Consider the following 19,685-nt stretch of genomic DNA (forward strand, 5'->3'; position numbering starts at 1 on the left):
CAGCACCAACACCCTGCCAGTAGAGGGGGGGGGCTGGAGCTACAGGTCTAGCACCAGTCCCCTGCTAGTAAAGGGGGGAGGGGGGCTGGAGTTACAGGTCCAGCACCAACCCCCTGCCAGTAGAGGGGGGGGCTGGAGCTACAGGTCCAGCACCAACCCCCTGCCAGTAGAGGGGGCTAGAGCTACAGGTCCAGCACCAACCCCCTGCCAGTAGAGGGGGCTGTAGCTACAGGTCCCGCACAAACCCCCTGCCAGTAGAGGTAGGGCTGGAGCTACAGACCCAGCACCAACCCTTTGCCAGTAGAGGGAGGCTGGAGCTACAGGTCCAGCACCAAGCCCCTGCCAGTTGAGAGGGGCTGGAGCTACAGGTCCAGCACCAATCCCCTGCCAGTAAAGAGGGGCTGGCGCTACAGGTCCAGCATCAACCCCCTGCCAGTAGAGGGGGGGTGGCAGCAGCTACAGGTCCAGCACCAACCCCCTGCCAGTAGAGGTTGGCTGGAGCTACAGGTCCAGCACCAATCCCCTGCCAGTAGATGGGGGCTGGAACTACAGGTCCAGCACGAACCCCATGCCAGTAGATGGGGGCTGGATCTACATGTCCATCATCAACCCCCCTGCCAGTAGAGGGGGGGGGGGGCTGTAGCTACAGGTCCAACACCAACCCCTTGCCAGTAGAGGGGTCCTAGATCTACAGGTCCTGCACCAACCCCCCTGCTAGTAGAGGGGGGAAGGGGGGCTGGAGCTACAAGTCCAGCACAAACCTCCTGCCAGTAGTGTGGGGCTGGAGCTACAGGTCCAGCACCAGCCTCCCTGCCAGTAGAAGGGGCTGGAGCTACAGATCCAGCACCAACCCCCTGCCAGTAAAGTTGGGGGCTGGAGCTACAGGTCCAGCACCAACCTCCTGCTAGTAGAGGGAGGGAGATGGAGCTACAGGCCCAGCACCAACCCCCTTGCCAATAGAGGGGGAAGGGTGAAGCTACAGGTCTAACACCAACCCCCCTGCCAGTAGAGAGGGGGCTGCAGCTTCAGGTTCAGCACCAACCCCCTGCTAATAGAGACGTGGCTGCAGCTACAGGTCACACACCAACCCCCTGCCAGTAGAGGGGGGTTGGAGCTACAGGTCCAGCACCAACCCCCTGCAATTAGAGGTGGGCTGGAGCTACAGGTCCAGCACCAACCCCCTGCCTGTAGAGGGGGCTGGAGGTACAGGTACAGCACCAACCCACTACCAGTAGAAGGGGGCTGGAGATACAGGTTCAGCACAAACCTCCTGCCAGTAGAGGGGGCTGGAGCTACAGGTCCAGCACCAACCCCCTGCCAGTAGATAGGGAGGGTGGAGCTACAGGCAAAGTATGAACCCCCTGACTGTAGAGGGGGGCTGGAGCTACAGGTCTAGCATCAACCCCCAGCCAGTAGAGGGGTGATGGAGCTACAGGTCCAGCACCAACCTCCTGCCAGTTGTGACGGTAACGCGTTGGTGTTCGGCTGTTCAAAGCTAGGGGTATGGCCTCGTCACATAGAATTAAAAAAAATAGAAAATCTGGAACTTCGTCTGTGGTAAGGTAAGGAGAAGACACACAAAACACAAGTAAATTTTAACAATGAAATTTTAATTACGTTAAATAAACAAAACATGAATAAAATGGACATACAAATTCGTATAATAAAATCAATCAATCAAAATAATAAGAATAATTAAATGGCAAAATGAAAAGTTACGTTAAGACAAGTGAGCAATAACAAGAAGTGCAAATAATGTAAGTATTGGTGCAGGAATATTGGCTTTAAGCTATCACCTCTCTTAGTACACGTAAGCCAAAGCTTTAGTCTACCAGGAAGAAGTGTTAACCGTATGAAAGCACTGAATATTCTGAGGACTGAGGTCGTGGCGGCCCCAGACATCAAGTAGTATGGTGGGTGAGTGCAATAGCAGCTGGACCGGCGGCCAATCAGCGAGGAGCCGGCAACAAGACAGGTAGTTTGGCGGTTTGAGGTGAAGCAGGTGTTCTTGGCTGCATACGTTTTGCGCTCTGGCAAACCTTGGAGATGTTGTTGTCGTTGTTGGACATTTCTTCCATAGTAGTTTTATATATTTGTAACGACGTATTTTTGGAGGGAAGAGCAGGCTCAATCTCTTGAAGGAGATTATCGTCACACAGTAGATGGGTGATTGAGCTACAGGTCCATCACCAACCACCTGCCAGTTAAGGGGGGGGGGCCTAGAGCTACAGGTCCAGCACCAACCCCCTGCCAGTAGAGGGGGGGGGGCTGGAGCTACAGGTCTAGCACCAGTCCCCTGCCAGTAAAGGGGGGAGGGGGGCTGGAGCTACAGGTCCAGCACCAACCCCCTGCCAGTAAAGGGGGGGAGGGGGGCTGGACCTACAGGTCCAGCACCAACCCCCTGCCAGTAGAGGGGGGGGGCTGGAGCTACAGGTCCAGCACCAACCCCCTGCCAGTAGAGGGGGGGGGCTGGAGCTACAGGTCTAGCACCAGTCCCCTGCCAGTAAAGGGGGGAGGGGGGCTGGAGCTACAGGTCCAGCACCAACCCCCTGCCAGTAAAGGGGGGGAGGGGGGCTGGACCTACAGGTCCAGCACCAACCCCCTGCCAGTAGAGGGGGGGGGCTGGAGCTACAGGTCCAGCACCAACCCCCTGCCAGTAGAGGGGGCTGTAGCTACAGGTCCCGCTCAAACCCCCTGCCAGTAGAGGGAGGCTGGAGCTACAGGTCCAGCACCAAGCCCCTGCCAGTAGACGGGCGCTGGAGCTACAGGTCCAGCACCAATCCCCTGCCAGTAAAGAGGGGCTGGCGCTACAGGTCCAGCATCAACCCCCTGCCAGTAGAGGGGGGTGGCAGCAGCTACAGGTCCAGCACCAACTCCTTGCCAGTAGAGAGGGGCTGGAGCTACAAGTCCAGCACCAATCCGCTGTCAGTAGAAGGGGCTGGAGCTACAGGTCCAGTACCAACCCCCTGCCAGTAGAGGGGGCTGGAACTACAGGTCCAGCACCAACCCCCCCTGCCAGGTGAGGGGGGCAGCAGCTTCAGGTTCAGCACCAACCCCCTGCCAGTAGAAAGGGGGCTGCAGCTACAGGTCCAGCACCAACCCCCTGCCAGTAGAGAGGGGGCTGCAGCTACAGGTCCAGCACCAACCCCCTGTCAGTAGAAGGGGGGGGGGGTGCAGCAACAACCCCTGCTAGTAGAGGGGGAGGCTGCAGCTACAGGTCCAGCACCAACCCCTTCCAGTAGAGTGGGGGGGGGATGGAGCTTCAGGTCCAGCACCAACCCCCTGCCAGTAGAGGGGGATTCGACCTACATGTCCATCACCAACCCCCTGCCAGTAGAGGGGGACTGGAGCTAAAGGTCCAGCACCAACCCCCCTGCCAGTAGAGGGGGGGGTGGAGCTACAGGTCCATCACCAACCCCTTGCCAGTAGATGGGGGCTGGATTTACAGGTCCTGTACCAACCCCCTGCCAGTAGAGGGGGGCTGGAGCTACAGGTCCAGCACCAACCCCCTGCCAATAGAGGAAGGCTGGAGCTACAGGTCCAGCACCAACCCCCTGCCAGTAGAGGGGGGGGGGCTGGAGCTACAGGTCCAGCACCAAACCTCTGCCAGTAGAGGGAGGCTGGAGCTACAGGTCCAGCACCAACCCCCTGCCAGTAGAGGGGGGCAGGAGCTACAGGTTCAGCACCAACCCCCTGCCAGTAGAGGGGGGCTGGAGCTACAGGTCCAGCACCAACACCCTGCCAGTAGAGGGGGGGCTGGAGCTACAGGTCCCGCACCAACCCCCTGCCTGTGGAGGTGGGACTGGAGCTACAGGCCCAGCACCGACCGTCTGCCAGTAGAGGGGGGCAGCAGCTACAGGTCCCTGGTTGATACCTGGTTGATACCTGGTTGATGGGGTTCTGGGAGTTCTTCTACTCCCCAAGCCCGGCCCGAGGCCAGGCTCGACTTGTGAGAGTTTGGTCCACCAGGCTGTTGCTTGGAGCGGCCCGCAGGGCCACGTACCCACCACAGCCCGGCTGATCCGGAACTTCTCTTAGAAAACCGTCCAGTTTTCTCTTGAAGATGTCCACGGTTGTTCCGGCAATATTTCTTATGCTCGCTGGGAGGACGTTGAACAACCGCGGACCCCTGATGTTTATACAGTGCTCTCTGATTGTGCCTATGGCACCTCTGCTCTTCACTGGTTCAATCTTGCATTTTCTTCCATATCGTTCGCTCCAGTACGTTGTTATTTTACTGTGTAGATTTGGGACCTGACCCTCCAGTATTTTCCATGTGTTTATTATTTGGTATATTTCTCGTCTCCTTTCTAGAGAGTACATTTGGAGAGCTTTGAGACGATCCCAATAATTTAGGTGTTTTATCTCGTCTATGCGTGCCGTATATGTTCTCTGTATTCCCTCTATTTCAGCAATCTCTCCTGCTCTGAAGGGGGAAGTGAGTACTGAGCAGTACTCGAGACGGGACAGCACAAGTGACTTGAAGAGTACAACCATTGTGATGGGATCCCTGGATTTGAAAGTTCTCGTAATCCATCCGATCATTTTTCTGGCTGACGCGATATTTGCTTGGTTATGCTCCCTAAACGTTAGATCGTCGGACATCATTATTCCCAAATCCTTGACATGCTGTTTTTCTACTATGGGAAGATTCGATTGTGTTTTGTACCCTGTATTATGTTTCAGATCCTCATTTTTGCCGTACCTGAGTACCTGAAATTTATCACTGTTAAACATCATGTTATTTTCTGCTGCCCAATCAAAAACTTTGTTGACATCTGCTTGTAGTTTTTCAATGTCTTCAGCAGAGGTAATTTTCATGCTGATTTTTGTGTCATCTGCAAAGGACGACACGAAGCTGTGGCGTGTATTTTTGTCTATATCAGATATGAGAATAAGGAACAGTAGTGGTGCAAGGACTGTACCTTGAGGTACAGAGCTTTTAACATCGCTTGGACTCGATTTTATCTGATTGACTGTTACTCTTTGTGTTCTGTTCGACAGGAAATTGAGTATCCAGCGTCCTACTTTTCCAGTTATTCCCATTGACCTCATTTTGTGAGCTATCACCCCATGGTCACATTTGTCGAACGCCTTTGCAAAGTCTGTGTATACAACATCTGCATTTTGCTTTTCTTCTAGGGCTTCTGTGATTTTGTCATAGTGGTTGAGTAACTGTGACAGACAGGATCTTCCCGCTCTAAATCCATGTTGTCCTGGATTGTGCAATTCATTGTTTTCCATAAAACTAGAAATTTGATTCCTAATCACTCTTTCAAACACTTTTATTATGTGTGATGTTAGTGTAACTGGCCTATAATTTTTTGCCAAGGCTTTACTCCCCCCCTTGTGCAACGGAGCTATATCTGCAGATTTAAGTGCTGCTGGTATCTCCCCTGTATCCAGGCTCTTTCTCCATATTACGCTGAGTGCTCTCGCTACTGGTACTTTACATTTCTTTATGAATATTGAATTCCATGAGTCAGGCCCAGGAGCTGAGTGCATAGGCATATTATCAATTTCTCTTTCAAAGTCTTCCGAGTTTGTGGTAATATCCGTTATATTATCTGCAGCTTGAATGTCATTCATAAAGAAGCTGTCTGGGTCATCAACTTTCATGTTGTTTATTGGTGTGCTAAACATAGCCTCATACTGGCTTCTTAGAATTTCACTAATCTCTTTGTTGTCCTCTGTGTACGTACCTTCATTTGTAATTAACGGTCCAATACTGGTCGAGGTTTTGGATTTTGATTTTGCGTATGTGAAAAAATATTTCGGATTTTTCCTTATCTCTTGTATAGCTTTCTGTTCCAATTCCATTTCCTCAGACTCATATGCTCGCTTCAACGTTTGTTCTATTTCCTCAATCTCCCTGCTTAGGCTTGTTTTCCTTGCTTGTGATAGTTGTGTCTGTCGAAGCATTTCCGTTATTTTTTTCCTTCTCCTGTACAGTCGTCTCCGTTCTCTTTCTAGAGTGGTCCTCTTTCTGCCCCTCCTCACAGGTACGTGCTTCAAGCAGACCTTGTAAGCTTCAGCTGTCAGTTGAACTATTCCCTGTGTGGGAGTTTTGTCGCTTAAGACCGTCTCCCATTGAATGGTTGCAAGGTCTACATTTATTTTTTCCCAGTCAATCCTCTTATTGTTGAAATTGAATTGATTGAATATTCCTTCTCGCTTGTTGGGTCTCTTAGACCTACTACCGTTATTTATGCTAGTTCGCACTTCAATGAGCTTATGGTCTGAGTATGAAGTATCTGAGATTGTGATATCCCTGATTAGTTCATCATTGTTTGTGAATAACAAGTCTAGTGTGTTTTCGTTCCTAGTTGGTTCTGTAATCTGTTGATTGAGCGAGAATTTGTCACAGAATCTCAAAAGTTCTCTGACCTGTGGTTGGTTATTTCCCGGGTCATTCCCTGCTATGATATTTGTGTTTGCCGTTCTCCATCTTAGACTCGGTAAATTGAAATCTCCAAGAAAGATAATATCTGGAGCTGGGTTTGCTAGGTTGTCAAGTATGTTCTCTATTTTGTGTATCTGCTCTGTGAATTCCTCAATCGTTGTATCTGGCGGTTTATATATTAGAATAATAATTAGGTTTAGTTCCCGCACCAACCCCCTGCCTGTTGAGGTGGGACTGGAGCTACAGGCCCAGCACCAACACCCTGCCAGTAGAGGGGGGCTGGAGCTACAGGTCCAGCACCAATCCCCTGCCAGTAGATGGGGGCTGGAACTACAGGTCCAGCACGAACCCCATGCCAGTAGATGGGGGCTGGATCTACATGTCCATCATCAACCCCCCTGCCAGTAGAGGGGGGGGGGCTGTAGCTACAGGTCCAACACCAACCCCTTGCCAGTAGAGGGGTCCTAGATCTACAGGTCCTGCACCAACCCCCCTGCTAGTAGAGGGGGGAAGGGGGGCTGGAGCTACAAGTCCAGCACAAACCTCCTGCCAGTAGTGTGGGGCTGGAGCTACAGGTCCAGCACCAGCCTCCCTGCCAGTAGAAGGGGCTGGAGCTACAGATCCAGCACCAACCCCCTGCCAGTAAAGTTGGGGGCTGGAGCTACAGGTCCAGCACCAACCTCCTGCTAGTAGAGGGAGGGAGATGGAGCTACAGGCCCAGCACCAACCCCCTTGCCAATAGAGGGGGAAGGGTGAAGCTACAGGTCTAACACCAACCCCCCTGCCAGTAGAGAGGGGGCTGCAGCTTCAGGTTCAGCACCAACCCCCTGCTAATAGAGACGTGGCTGCAGCTACAGGTCACACACCAACCCCCTGCCAGTAGAGGGGGGTTGGAGCTACAGGTCCAGCACCAACCCCCTGCAATTAGAGGTGGGCTGGAGCTACAGGTCCAGCACCAACCCCCTGCCTGTAGAGGGGGCTGGAGGTACAGGTACAGCACCAACCCACTACCAGTAGAAGGGGGCTGGAGATACAGGTTCAGCACAAACCTCCTGCCAGTAGAGGGGGCTGGAGCTACAGGTCCAGCACCAACCCCCTGCCAGTAGATAGGGAGGGTGGAGCTACAGGCAAAGTATGAACCCCCTGACTGTAGAGGGGGGCTGGAGCTACAGGTCTAGCATCAACCCCCAGCCAGTAGAGGGGTGATGGAGCTACAGGTCCAGCACCAACCTCCTGCCAGTTGTGACGGTAACGCGTTGGTGTTCGGCTGTTCAAAGCTAGGGGTATGGCCTCGTCACATAGAATTAAAAAAAATAGAAAATCTGGAACTTCGTCTGTGGTAAGGTAAGGAGAAGACACACAAAACACAAGTAAATTTTAACAATGAAATTTTAATTACGTTAAATAAACAAAACATGAATAAAATGGACATACAAATTCGTATAATAAAATCAATCAATCAAAATAATAAGAATAATTAAATGGCAAAATGAAAAGTTACGTTAAGACAAGTGAGCAATAACAAGAAGTGCAAATAATGTAAGTATTGGTGCAGGAATATTGGCTTTAAGCTATCACCTCTCTTAGTACACGTAAGCCAAAGCTTTAGTCTACCAGGAAGAAGTGTTAACCGTATGAAAGCACTGAATATTCTGAGGACTGAGGTCGTGGCGGCCCCAGACATCAAGTAGTATGGTGGGTGAGTGCAATAGCAGCTGGACCGGCGGCCAATCAGCGAGGAGCCGGCAACAAGACAGGTAGTTTGGCGGTTTGAGGTGAAGCAGGTGTTCTTGGCTGCATACGTTTTGCGCTCTGGCAAACCTTGGAGATGTTGTTGTCGTTGTTGGACATTTCTTCCATAGTAGTTTTATATATTTGTAACGACGTATTTTTGGAGGGAAGAGCAGGCTCAATCTCTTGAAGGAGATTATCGTCACACAGTAGATGGGTGATTGAGCTACAGGTCCATCACCAACCACCTGCCAGTTAAGGGGGGGGGCCTAGAGCTACAGGTCCAGCACCAACCCCCTGCCAGTAGAGGGGGGGGGGGGCTGGAGCTACAGGTCTAGCACCAGTCCCCTGCCAGTAAAGGGGGGAGGGGGGCTGGAGCTACAGGTCCAGCACCAACCCCCTGCCAGTAAAGGGGGGGAGGGGGGCTGGACCTACAGGTCCAGCACCAACCCCCTGCCAGTAGAGGGGGGGGCTGGAGCTACAGGTCCAGCACCAACCCCCTGCCAGTAGAGGGGGGGGCTGGAGCTACAGGTCTAGCACCAGTCCCCTGCCAGTAAAGGGGGGAGGGGGGCTGGAGCTACAGGTCCAGCACCAACCCCCTGCCAGTAAAGGGGGGGAGGGGGGCTGGACCTACAGGTCCAGCACCAACCCCCTGCCAGTAGAGGGGGGGGGGCTGGAGCTACAGGTCCAGCACCAACCCCCTGCCAGTAGAGGGGGCTGTAGCTACAGGTCCCGCTCAAACCCCCTGCCAGTAGAGGGAGGCTGGAGCTACAGGTCCAGCACCAAGCCCCTGCCAGTAGACGGGCGCTGGAGCTACAGGTCCAGCACCAATCCCCTGCCAGTAAAGAGGGGCTGGCGCTACAGGTCCAGCATCAACCCCCTGCCAGTAGAGGGGGGTGGCAGCAGCTACAGGTCCAGCACCAACTCCTTGCCAGTAGAGAGGGGCTGGAGCTACAAGTCCAGCACCAATCCGCTGTCAGTAGAAGGGGCTGGAGCTACAGGTCCAGTACCAACCCCCTGCCAGTAGAGGGGGCTGGAACTACAGGTCCAGCACCAACCCCCCCTGCCAGGTGAGGGGGGCAGCAGCTTCAGGTTCAGCACCAACCCCCTGCCAGTAGAAAGGGGGCTGCAGCTACAGGTCCAGCACCAACCCCCTGCCAGTAGAGAGGGGGCTGCAGCTACAGGTCCAGCACCAACCCCCTGTCAGTAGAAGGGGGGGGGGGGTGCAGCAACAACCCCTGCTAGTAGAGGGGGAGGCTGCAGCTACAGGTCCAGCACCAACCCCTTCCAGTAGAGTGGGGGGGGGGATGGAGCTTCAGGTCCAGCACCAACCCCCTGCCAGTAGAGGGGGATTCGACCTACATGTCCATCACCAACCCCCTGCCAGTAGAGGGGGACTGGAGCTAAAGGTCCAGCACCAACCCCCCTGCCAGTAGAGGGGGGGGTGGAGCTACAGGTCCATCACCAACCCCTTGCCAGTAGATGGGGGCTGGATTTACAGGTCCTGTACCAACCCCCTGCCAGTAGAGGGGGGCTGGAGCTACAGGTCCAGCACCAACCCCCTGCCAATAGAGGAAGGCTGGAGCTACAGGTCCAGCACCAACCCCCTGCCAGTAGAGGGGGGGGGGGGCTGGAGCTACAGGTCCAGCACCAAACCTCTGCCAGTAGAGGGAGGCTGGAGCTACAGGTCCAGCACCAACCCCCTGCCAGTAGAGGGGGGCAGGAGCTACAGGTTCAGCACCAACCCCCTGCCAGTAGAGGGGGGCTGGAGCTACAGGTCCAGCACCAACACCCTGCCAGTAGAGGGGGGGCTGGAGCTACAGGTCCCGCACCAACCCCCTGCCTGTGGAGGTGGGACTGGAGCTACAGGCCCAGCACCGACCGTCTGCCAGTAGAGGGGGGCAGCAGCTACAGGTCCCTGGTTGATACCTGGTTGATACCTGGTTGATGGGGTTCTGGGAGTTCTTCTACTCCCCAAGCCCGGCCCGAGGCCAGGCTCGACTTGTGAGAGTTTGGTCCACCAGGCTGTTGCTTGGAGCGGCCCGCAGGGCCACGTACCCACCACAGCCCGGCTGATCCGGAACTTCTCTTAGAAAACCGTCCAGTTTTCTCTTGAAGATGTCCACGGTTGTTCCGGCAATATTTCTTATGCTCGCTGGGAGGACGTTGAACAACCGCGGACCCCTGATGTTTATACAGTGCTCTCTGATTGTGCCTATGGCACCTCTGCTCTTCACTGGTTCAATCTTGCATTTTCTTCCATATCGTTCGCTCCAGTACGTTGTTATTTTACTGTGTAGATTTGGGACCTGACCCTCCAGTATTTTCCATGTGTTTATTATTTGGTATATTTCTCGTCTCCTTTCTAGAGAGTACATTTGGAGAGCTTTGAGACGATCCCAATAATTTAGGTGTTTTATCTCGTCTATGCGTGCCGTATATGTTCTCTGTATTCCCTCTATTTCAGCAATCTCTCCTGCTCTGAAGGGGGAAGTGAGTACTGAGCAGTACTCGAGACGGGACAGCACAAGTGACTTGAAGAGTACAACCATTGTGATGGGATCCCTGGATTTGAAAGTTCTCGTAATCCATCCGATCATTTTTCTGGCTGACGCGATATTTGCTTGGTTATGCTCCCTAAACGTTAGATCGTCGGACATCATTATTCCCAAATCCTTGACATGCTGTTTTTCTACTATGGGAAGATTCGATTGTGTTTTGTACCCTGTATTATGTTTCAGATCCTCATTTTTGCCGTACCTGAGTACCTGAAATTTATCACTGTTAAACATCATGTTATTTTCTGCTGCCCAATCAAAAACTTTGTTGACATCTGCTTGTAGTTTTTCAATGTCTTCAGCAGAGGTAATTTTCATGCTGATTTTTGTGTCATCTGCAAAGGACGACACGAAGCTGTGGCGTGTATTTTTGTCTATATCAGATATGAGAATAAGGAACAGTAGTGGTGCAAGGACTGTACCTTGAGGTACAGAGCTTTTAACATCGCTTGGACTCGATTTTATCTGATTGACTGTTACTCTTTGTGTTCTGTTCGACAGGAAATTGAGTATCCAGCGTCCTACTTTTCCAGTTATTCCCATTGACCTCATTTTGTGAGCTATCACCCCATGGTCACATTTGTCGAACGCCTTTGCAAAGTCTGTGTATACAACATCTGCATTTTGCTTTTCTTCTAGGGCTTCTGTGATTTTGTCATAGTGGTTGAGTAACTGTGACAGACAGGATCTTCCCGCTCTAAATCCATGTTGTCCTGGATTGTGCAATTCATTGTTTTCCATAAAACTAGAAATTTGATTCCTAATCACTCTTTCAAACACTTTTATTATGTGTGATGTTAGTGTAACTGGCCTATAATTTTTTGCCAAGGCTTTACTCCCCCCCTTGTGCAACGGAGCTATATCTGCAGATTTAAGTGCTGCTGGTATCTCCCCTGTATCCAGGCTCTTTCTCCATATTACGCTGAGTGCTCTCGCTACTGGTACTTTACATTTCTTTATGAATATTGAATTCCATGAGTCAGGCCCAGGAGCTGAGTGCATAGGCATATTATCAATTTCTCTTTCAAAGTCTTCCGAGTTTGTGGTAATATCCGTTATATTATCTGCAGCTTGAATGTCATTCATAAAGAAGCTGTCTGGGTCATCAACTTTCATGTTGTTTATTGGTGTGCTAAACATAGCCTCATACTGGCTTCTTAGAATTTCACTAATCTCTTTGTTGTCCTCTGTGTACGTACCTTCATTTGTAATTAACGGTCCAATACTGGTCGAGGTTTTGGATTTTGATTTTGCGTATGTGAAAAAATATTTCGGATTTTTCCTTATCTCTTGTATAGCTTTCTGTTCCAATTCCATTTCCTCAGACTCATATGCTCGCTTCAACGTTTGTTCTATTTCCTCAATCTCCCTGCTTAGGCTTGTTTTCCTTGCTTGTGATAGTTGTGTCTGTCGAAGCATTTCCGTTATTTTTTTCCTTCTCCTGTACAGTCGTCTCCGTTCTCTTTCTAGAGTGGTCCTCTTTCTGCCCCTCCTCACAGGTACGTGCTTCAAGCAGACCTTGTAAGCTTCAGCTGTCAGTTGAACTATTCCCTGTGTGGGAGTTTTGTCGCTTAAGACCGTCTCCCATTGAATGGTTGCAAGGTCTACATTTATTTTTTCCCAGTCAATCCTCTTATTGTTGAAATTGAATTGATTGAATATTCCTTCTCGCTTGTTGGGTCTCTTAGACCTACTACCGTTATTTATGCTAGTTCGCACTTCAATGAGCTTATGGTCTGAGTATGAAGTATCTGAGATTGTGATATCCCTGATTAGTTCATCATTGTTTGTGAATAACAAGTCTAGTGTGTTTTCGTTCCTAGTTGGTTCTGTAATCTGTTGATTGAGCGAGAATTTGTCACAGAATCTCAAAAGTTCTCTGACCTGTGGTTGGTTATTTCCCGGGTCATTCCCTGCTATGATATTTGTGTTTGCCGTTCTCCATCTTAGACTCGGTAAATTGAAATCTCCAAGAAAGATAATATCTGGAGCTGGGTTTGCTAGGTTGTCAAGTATGTTCTCTATTTTGTGTATCTGCTCTGTGAATTCCTCAATCGTTGTATCTGGCGGTTTATATATTAGAATAATAATTAGGTTTAGTTCCCGCACCAACCCCCTGCCTGTTGAGGTGGGACTGGAGCTACAGGCCCAGCACCAACACCCTGCCAGTAGAGGGGGGCTGGAGCTACAGGTCCAGCACCAACCCCATGCCAATAGAGGGGCTGGAGCTACATGTCCAGCACCAACCCCCTGCCAGTAGAGCTGGGGCTGACACTGACCACAGGTGATAATGGGGCTGACACTGACCACAGATGATAATGGGGCTGACACTGACCACAGGTGATAATGGGGCTGACACTGACCACAGGTGATAATGGGGCTGACACTGACCACAGGTGATAATGGAGCTGACACTGACCACAGGTGATAATGGAGCTGACACTGACCACAGGTGATAATGGGGCTGACACTGACCACAGGTGATAATGGGGCTGACACTGCCCACAGGTGATAATGGGGCTGACACTGACCACAGGTGATAATGGGCCTGACACTGACCACAGGTGATAATGGGGCTGACACTGATCACAGGTGATAATGGAGCTGACACTGACCACAGGTGATAATGGGGCTGACACTGACCACAGGTGATAATGGGGCTGACACTGGCCACAGGTGATAATGGGGCTGACACTGACCACAGGTGATAATGGGGCTGACACTGACCACAGGTGATAATGGGGCTGACACTGTTCACAGGTGATAATGGGGCTGACACTGTCCACAGGTGATAATGGGGCTGACACTGTCCACAGGTTGAGAACCTCCGCAGGATGAGGGAGCCCGTCAAGAGGCTGGTGGAGGCTGGCCGGGTGTTGACCGTCCAGGAAGACCAAGATGGCCGCCGCTCTGCCAGGATAACTCTACAAGACGGACAGCTGTACCTCCACCCACTCCTGCGTCAGCCCACGCCCGCCCACGCCCACACCCTCCAGGTTACTTTATTACACCTACTAGTCTTATTGACATTACTGACTTACTGAGTTTTGATAACTAATATGATATCATTTTGTTGTACAGTTATCAGCATGATTTGTTTCATTTCCTGCAGGAGAGTGAGGTTGTGGGCATGCTGGAGCCCTCCTGCACCCTGGCGTTCCTTGACCTCGGGTGGGCGGGGTCAACAAGAGGGCGGGTCACCATCCGGCTGACCCCTGACACTCCGCTGGCCAGACAGTTTGTGTTGTTGTGTACGGGCCAGCGGGGCCACACCTACCGCAACACTAAACTGTTGGAGGTGTGGTACAAGGGTGAGCAGAGGGAGTGTGTGGTGGGCGGAGACTACGAGAGTAATGATGGTAAGGGAGGAGCCCCACTGCTGCCTGACCTCCAGGGGCAGTACCGGGAGTCAGGCCGGGCAGGAACTGTGCGGGCCAGGTATCAGACGTGGAGGCCCAGGAGTGTCCAGTTCGCCATCCTCACCAGGGACCGGCAGGATGGTTACCAGTGGCCAGATGTCTTCGGTGATGTAGTGAGCGGCCTGGATGTGGTGAGGGCAGCAGTCAACCACAGTGACATTACGGAGGTGACTGTGGTGGACTGTGGTGTTGTGCTGCCACTATAGTTCACTGTACCATCACTACTGTGGTGTTGTGCTGCCATTCTAGTTCACTGTACCACCACCATCACTACTGTGGTGTTGTTCTGCCACTCTAGTTCACTGTACCACCACCATCACTACTGTGGTGTTGTGCTGCCACTCTAGTTCACTGTACCATCACCATCACTACTGTGGTGTTGTGCTGCCACTCTAGTTCACTGTACCATCACCATCACTACTGTGGTGTTGTACTGTCACTCTAGTTCACTGTACCACCACCATCACTACTGTGGTGTTGTGCTGCCACTCTAGTTCACGGTACCATCACCATCACTACTGTGGTGTTGTGCTGCCACTCTAGTTCACTGTACCATCACTACTGTGGTGTTGTGCTGCCACTCTAGTTCACTGTACCACCACCATCACTACTGTGGTGTTGTGCTGCCACTCTAGTTCACTGTACCATCACCATCACTACTGTGGTGTTGTGCTGCCACTCTAGTTCACTGTACCACCACCATCACTACTGTGGTGTTGTGCTGCCACTCTAGTTCACTGTACCATCACCATCACTACTGTGGTGTTGTGCTGCCACTCTAGTTCACTGTACCATCACCATCACTACTGTGGTGTTGTACTGTCACTCTAGTTCACTGTACCACCACCATCACTACTGTGGTGTTGTGCTGCCACTCTAGTTCACTGTACCACCACCATCACTACTGTGGTGTTGTGCTGCCACTCTAGTTCACTGTACCATCACTACTGTGGTGTTGTGCTGCCACTCTAGTTCACTGTACCATCACTACTGTGGTGTTGTGCTGCCACTCTAGTTCACTGTACCACCACCATCACTACTGTGGTGTTGTGCTGCCACTCTAGTTCAATGTACCACCACCATCACTACTGTGGTGTTGTGCTGCCACTCTAGTTCACTGTACCACCACCATCACTACTGTGGTGTTGTGCTGCCACTCTAGTTCACTGTACTACCACCATCACTACTGTGGTGTTGTGCTGCCACTCTAGTTCACTGTACCACCACCATCACTACTGTGGTGTTGTGCTGCCACTCTAGTTCACTGTACCACCACCATCACTACTGTGGTGTTGTGCTGCCACTCTAGTTCACTGTACCACCACCATCACTACTGTGGTGTTGTGCTGCCACTCTAGTTCACTGTACCACCACCATCACTACTGTGGTGTTGTGCTGCCACTCTTGTTCACTGTACCATCACCATCACTACTGTGGTGTTGTGCTGCCACTCTAGTTCACTGTACCATCACTACTGTGGTGTTGTGCTGCCACTCTAGTTCACTGTACCACCACCATCACTACTGTGGTGTTGTGCTGCCACTCTAGTTCACTGTACCACCACCATCACTACTGTGGTGTTGTGCTGCCACTCTAGTTCACTGTACCACCACCATCACTACTGTGGTGTTGTGCTGCCACTCTAGTTCACTGTACCACCACCATCACTACTGTGGTGTTGTGCTGCCACTCTAGTTCACTGTACCATCACCATCACTACTGTGGTGTTGGGCTGCCACTCTAGTTCACTGTACCATCACCATCACTACTGTGGTGTTGTACTGTCACTCTAGTTCACTGTACCACCACCATCACTACTGTGGTGTTGTGCTGCCACTCTAGTTCACTGTACCATCACCATCACTACTGTGGTGTTGTGCTGCCACTCTAGTTCACTGTACCATCACTACTGTGGTGTTGTGCTGCCACTCTAGTTCACTGTACCACCACCATCACTACTGTGGTGTTGTGCTGCCACTCTAGTTCAATGTACCACCACCATCACTACTGTGGTGTTGTGCTGCCACTCTAGTTCACTGTGCCACCACCATCACTACTGTGGTGTTGTGCTGCCACTCTAGTTCACTGTACCACCACCATCACTACTGTGGTGTTGTGCTGCCACTCTAGTTCACTGTACCACCACCATCACTACTATGGTGTTGTGCTGCCACTCTAGTTCACTGTACCACCACCATCACTACTGTGGTGTTGTGCTGCCACTCTAGTTCACTGTACCATCACCATCACTACTGTGGTGTTTGTGCTGCCACTCTAGTTCACTGTACCACCACCATCACTACTGTGGTGTTGTGCTGCCACTCTAGTTCACTGTACCACCACCATCACCATCACTTCAGCATCACCATGGACTGCGTGTTTTGATGACAATATAATTAAGGACAGACCTTTATCACTATATCATCATAACTTCACTATCTTTGGTATTTATACTTTGGTATCATATACTTGACAATGACGGCTGTATCACCATCATTGCTATATCTTCTCAGTACTGTAACCTCCTTACATTCACTGTTATATCACTATCATTGCTACAATACCACTACCGCACAATCACTACAATATCACTACCACTACTATACTACCATCACTTCACTATCACTGCTATTTCACTATCACTCGGGTGTGTTGTGATATTACCATACTGGTCCATGGTGTGTTGTGATATTACCATACTGGTCCATGGTGTGTTGTGATATTACCATACTGGACCATGGTGTGTTGTGATATTACCATACTGGACCATGATGTGTTGTGATATTACCATATTGGTCCATTGTGTGTTGTGATATTACCGTACTGGTCCATGGTGTGTTGTGATATTACCATACTGGACCATGATGTGTTGTGATGTTACCATACTGGACCATGGTGTGTTGTGATATTACCATACTGGACCATGGTGTGTTGTGATATTACCATACTGGACCATGGTGTGTTGTGATATTACCATACTGGACCATGATGTGTTGTGATATTACCATACTGGACCATGGTGTGTTGTGATATTACCATACTGGTCCATTGTGTGTTGTGATATTACCATACTGGGCCATGGTGTGTTGTGATATTACCATACTGGACCCTGGTGTGTTGTGATATTACCATACTGGTCCATGGTGTGTTGTGATATTACCATACTGGTCCATGGTGTGTTGTGATATTACCATACTGGACCTTGGTGTGTTGTGATATTACCATACTGGACCATGGTGTGTTGTGATATTACCATACTGGACCATGATGTGTTGTGATATTACCATACTGGTCCATGGTGTGTTGTGATATTACCGTACTGGTTCATGGTGTGTTGTGATATTACCATACTGGACCCTGGTGTGTTGTGATATTACCATACTGGTCCATGGTGTGTTGTGATATTACCATATGCATGTGAGATAGTGTGTTGTGATATTACCATACTGGACCATGGTGTGTAGTGGTATTACCATACTGGTCCATGGTGTGTTGTGATATTACCATACTGGACCATGGTGTGTTGTGATATTACCATACTGGACCATGGTGTGTTGTGATATTACCATACTGGACCATGGTGTGTTGTGACATTACCATACTGGACCATGGTGTGTTGTGATATTACCATACTGGTCCATGGTGTGTTGTGATATTACCATACTGGACCATGGTGTGTTGTGATATGACCATACTGGACCCTGGTGTGTTGTGATATTACCATACTGGTCCATGGTGTGTTGTGATATTACCATACTGGTCCATGGTGTGTTGTGATATTACCATACTGGACCTTGGTGTGTTGTGATATTACCATACTGGTCCATGGTGTGTTGTGATATTACCATATGGGTGTGAGGTGGTGTTATGACCACACATACACCAGTATGATCATACTGTAGCTGGTGTATGATGTGCTCAAACTGTATAGTGATGTCTTGGCTGATTAGCCTAGTATCACGAATATTAATTTATGTAGTTATTCTTTTTTCGACAACACACTAGTATTAAATGTGTATTGCCAATGTATTCCACATATATCTATGTATAATATATATCTACCATAAGTCCTTGCCATGTATTTGTGGATATATATTAGAAGTCTAGTGAATATCAGTAGCCTAATGTCATGTAGCTTGAATAAATCCATATATGCTTATATTAGGGAATGCTACATAATGCTGTATAGGAAATATTATGTGAACTATGATGGAGAATGTATAAATTTAGGTCTCGGATGTATTACTGTCATGTATACTGTGTAATTTCCCTTTCATTATTGTTCATTACATTGTCCTCTAACATTAAATTATATTTTGGCACTGTGAGATGTATACCACATAAACATAGTTTTGATACACATGTTGTATTTATTTATACTTTATATTGTATTCATGTATACTTATGTATAATGGCTGGCTGGCAGACGTCTTGAAATCCTCCCTTAACCCCTCCTCCCCTCTCCCGCCAGTGTTACCATGTCTTGCTAATATGAATTCTTTGTTCACACATTTTTATATCATGATATAATCTTTAATGTACTGAATTATTGATATGTATTATTATGTAAGGTTCAGTATTATAGTCTTCATTTTGTTGATATATGAATTAGAAGTTCTTGATCGAGATATGTCTGTATATGAGCTTGAGATATTTGAAAGAGAGGAGTCAGCTGACTCATAGAGGTGGATACAGTGTCGCTCCCGGCCAGCATGGCTCTGGGCGGTCACTCTTTGATTTTCTCAGTCGAGCGCATGTGTTGCCGCTACGGTCCGGGTTTTGTGACTTTATTTGTGTCATTTGACAGCTAGGATATTTGTCATGTTGCAGTAATGTATACCATGGATCAGTTCTACCATTGTGCATCCTTTATACCAGGTGATAGGTGCTGTTATATATCTTAGTGAGGTGGGTACCTGAGGATCGTAAGTGATGCCATTGTGCTGTATATGATATTGATTCCTCATACCTCATTTGTTAATGGTTGTGACTCCACCACCACCCTGTATTGGTATTAGCAGCATAATAGGCGCCAGTGTCCCACTGTGCCACTATAGAGCCTGGCGTCAGCTAGTGCTGATTGTATGCAGTTTTGAGACCTGTTGATGATTATGCCCAGCTTTGAGAAGCTGGATAAATCATTGAGTGTGAGTTTATAGATTGTATTCTATTTTTTATGCTATGTTAATGCCCAGTAAACTGGAATATTTTTTGTTAGCCTTTCACTCCCCTAGACACTTATTTATATTAGGCCAGGCTATGTTTTCCATTGATGCTGTAGGTTACTTCCCCTTAACATATATATATATATATATATATATATATATATATATATATATATATATATATATATATATATATATATATATATATATATTGGTGTATACTGGCAGCAGGTTTTCTTTCAAACATATTTCATTGAATATGACCGCATATTCTGTATTTATTATATTCTGGTTTAGGGCTTCTATCCCTCTAACTATTTTCTTAGCATCAGGGCTTAATTGAAATAGGAGTTCTCCAAAACTCATTTTCGTACTTTTAAGGTGAAGAAAAGAAGTGATTTACTATAGA

The 19,685-nt window shown here is 49.3% G+C and overlaps 1 protein-coding gene across 1 annotated transcript in view; it reads left to right on the forward strand.

Moving 5' to 3' along the window:
• The window catches only part of LOC123749512 (uncharacterized), a 215,131-nt gene extending 195,808 nt beyond the window's left edge, over positions 1 to 19,323 (forward strand). Inside the window, exons 5-6 of the mRNA XM_069325030.1 lie at positions 13,509 to 13,688; positions 13,805 to 19,323. Coding sequence (XP_069181131.1) covers positions 13,509 to 13,688; positions 13,805 to 14,317 — 693 coding nt within the window. The 3' untranslated portion in view covers positions 14,318 to 19,323. The remainder of the gene's footprint in view (positions 1 to 13,508; positions 13,689 to 13,804) is intronic.
• Positions 19,324 to 19,685: the final 362 nt, after the last annotated feature.

The sequence above is a fragment of the Procambarus clarkii genome, chromosome 15 (assembly GCF_040958095.1).
Source record: "Procambarus clarkii isolate CNS0578487 chromosome 15, FALCON_Pclarkii_2.0, whole genome shotgun sequence".
Taxonomy (NCBI): Eukaryota; Metazoa; Arthropoda; class Malacostraca; order Decapoda; family Cambaridae; genus Procambarus; species Procambarus clarkii.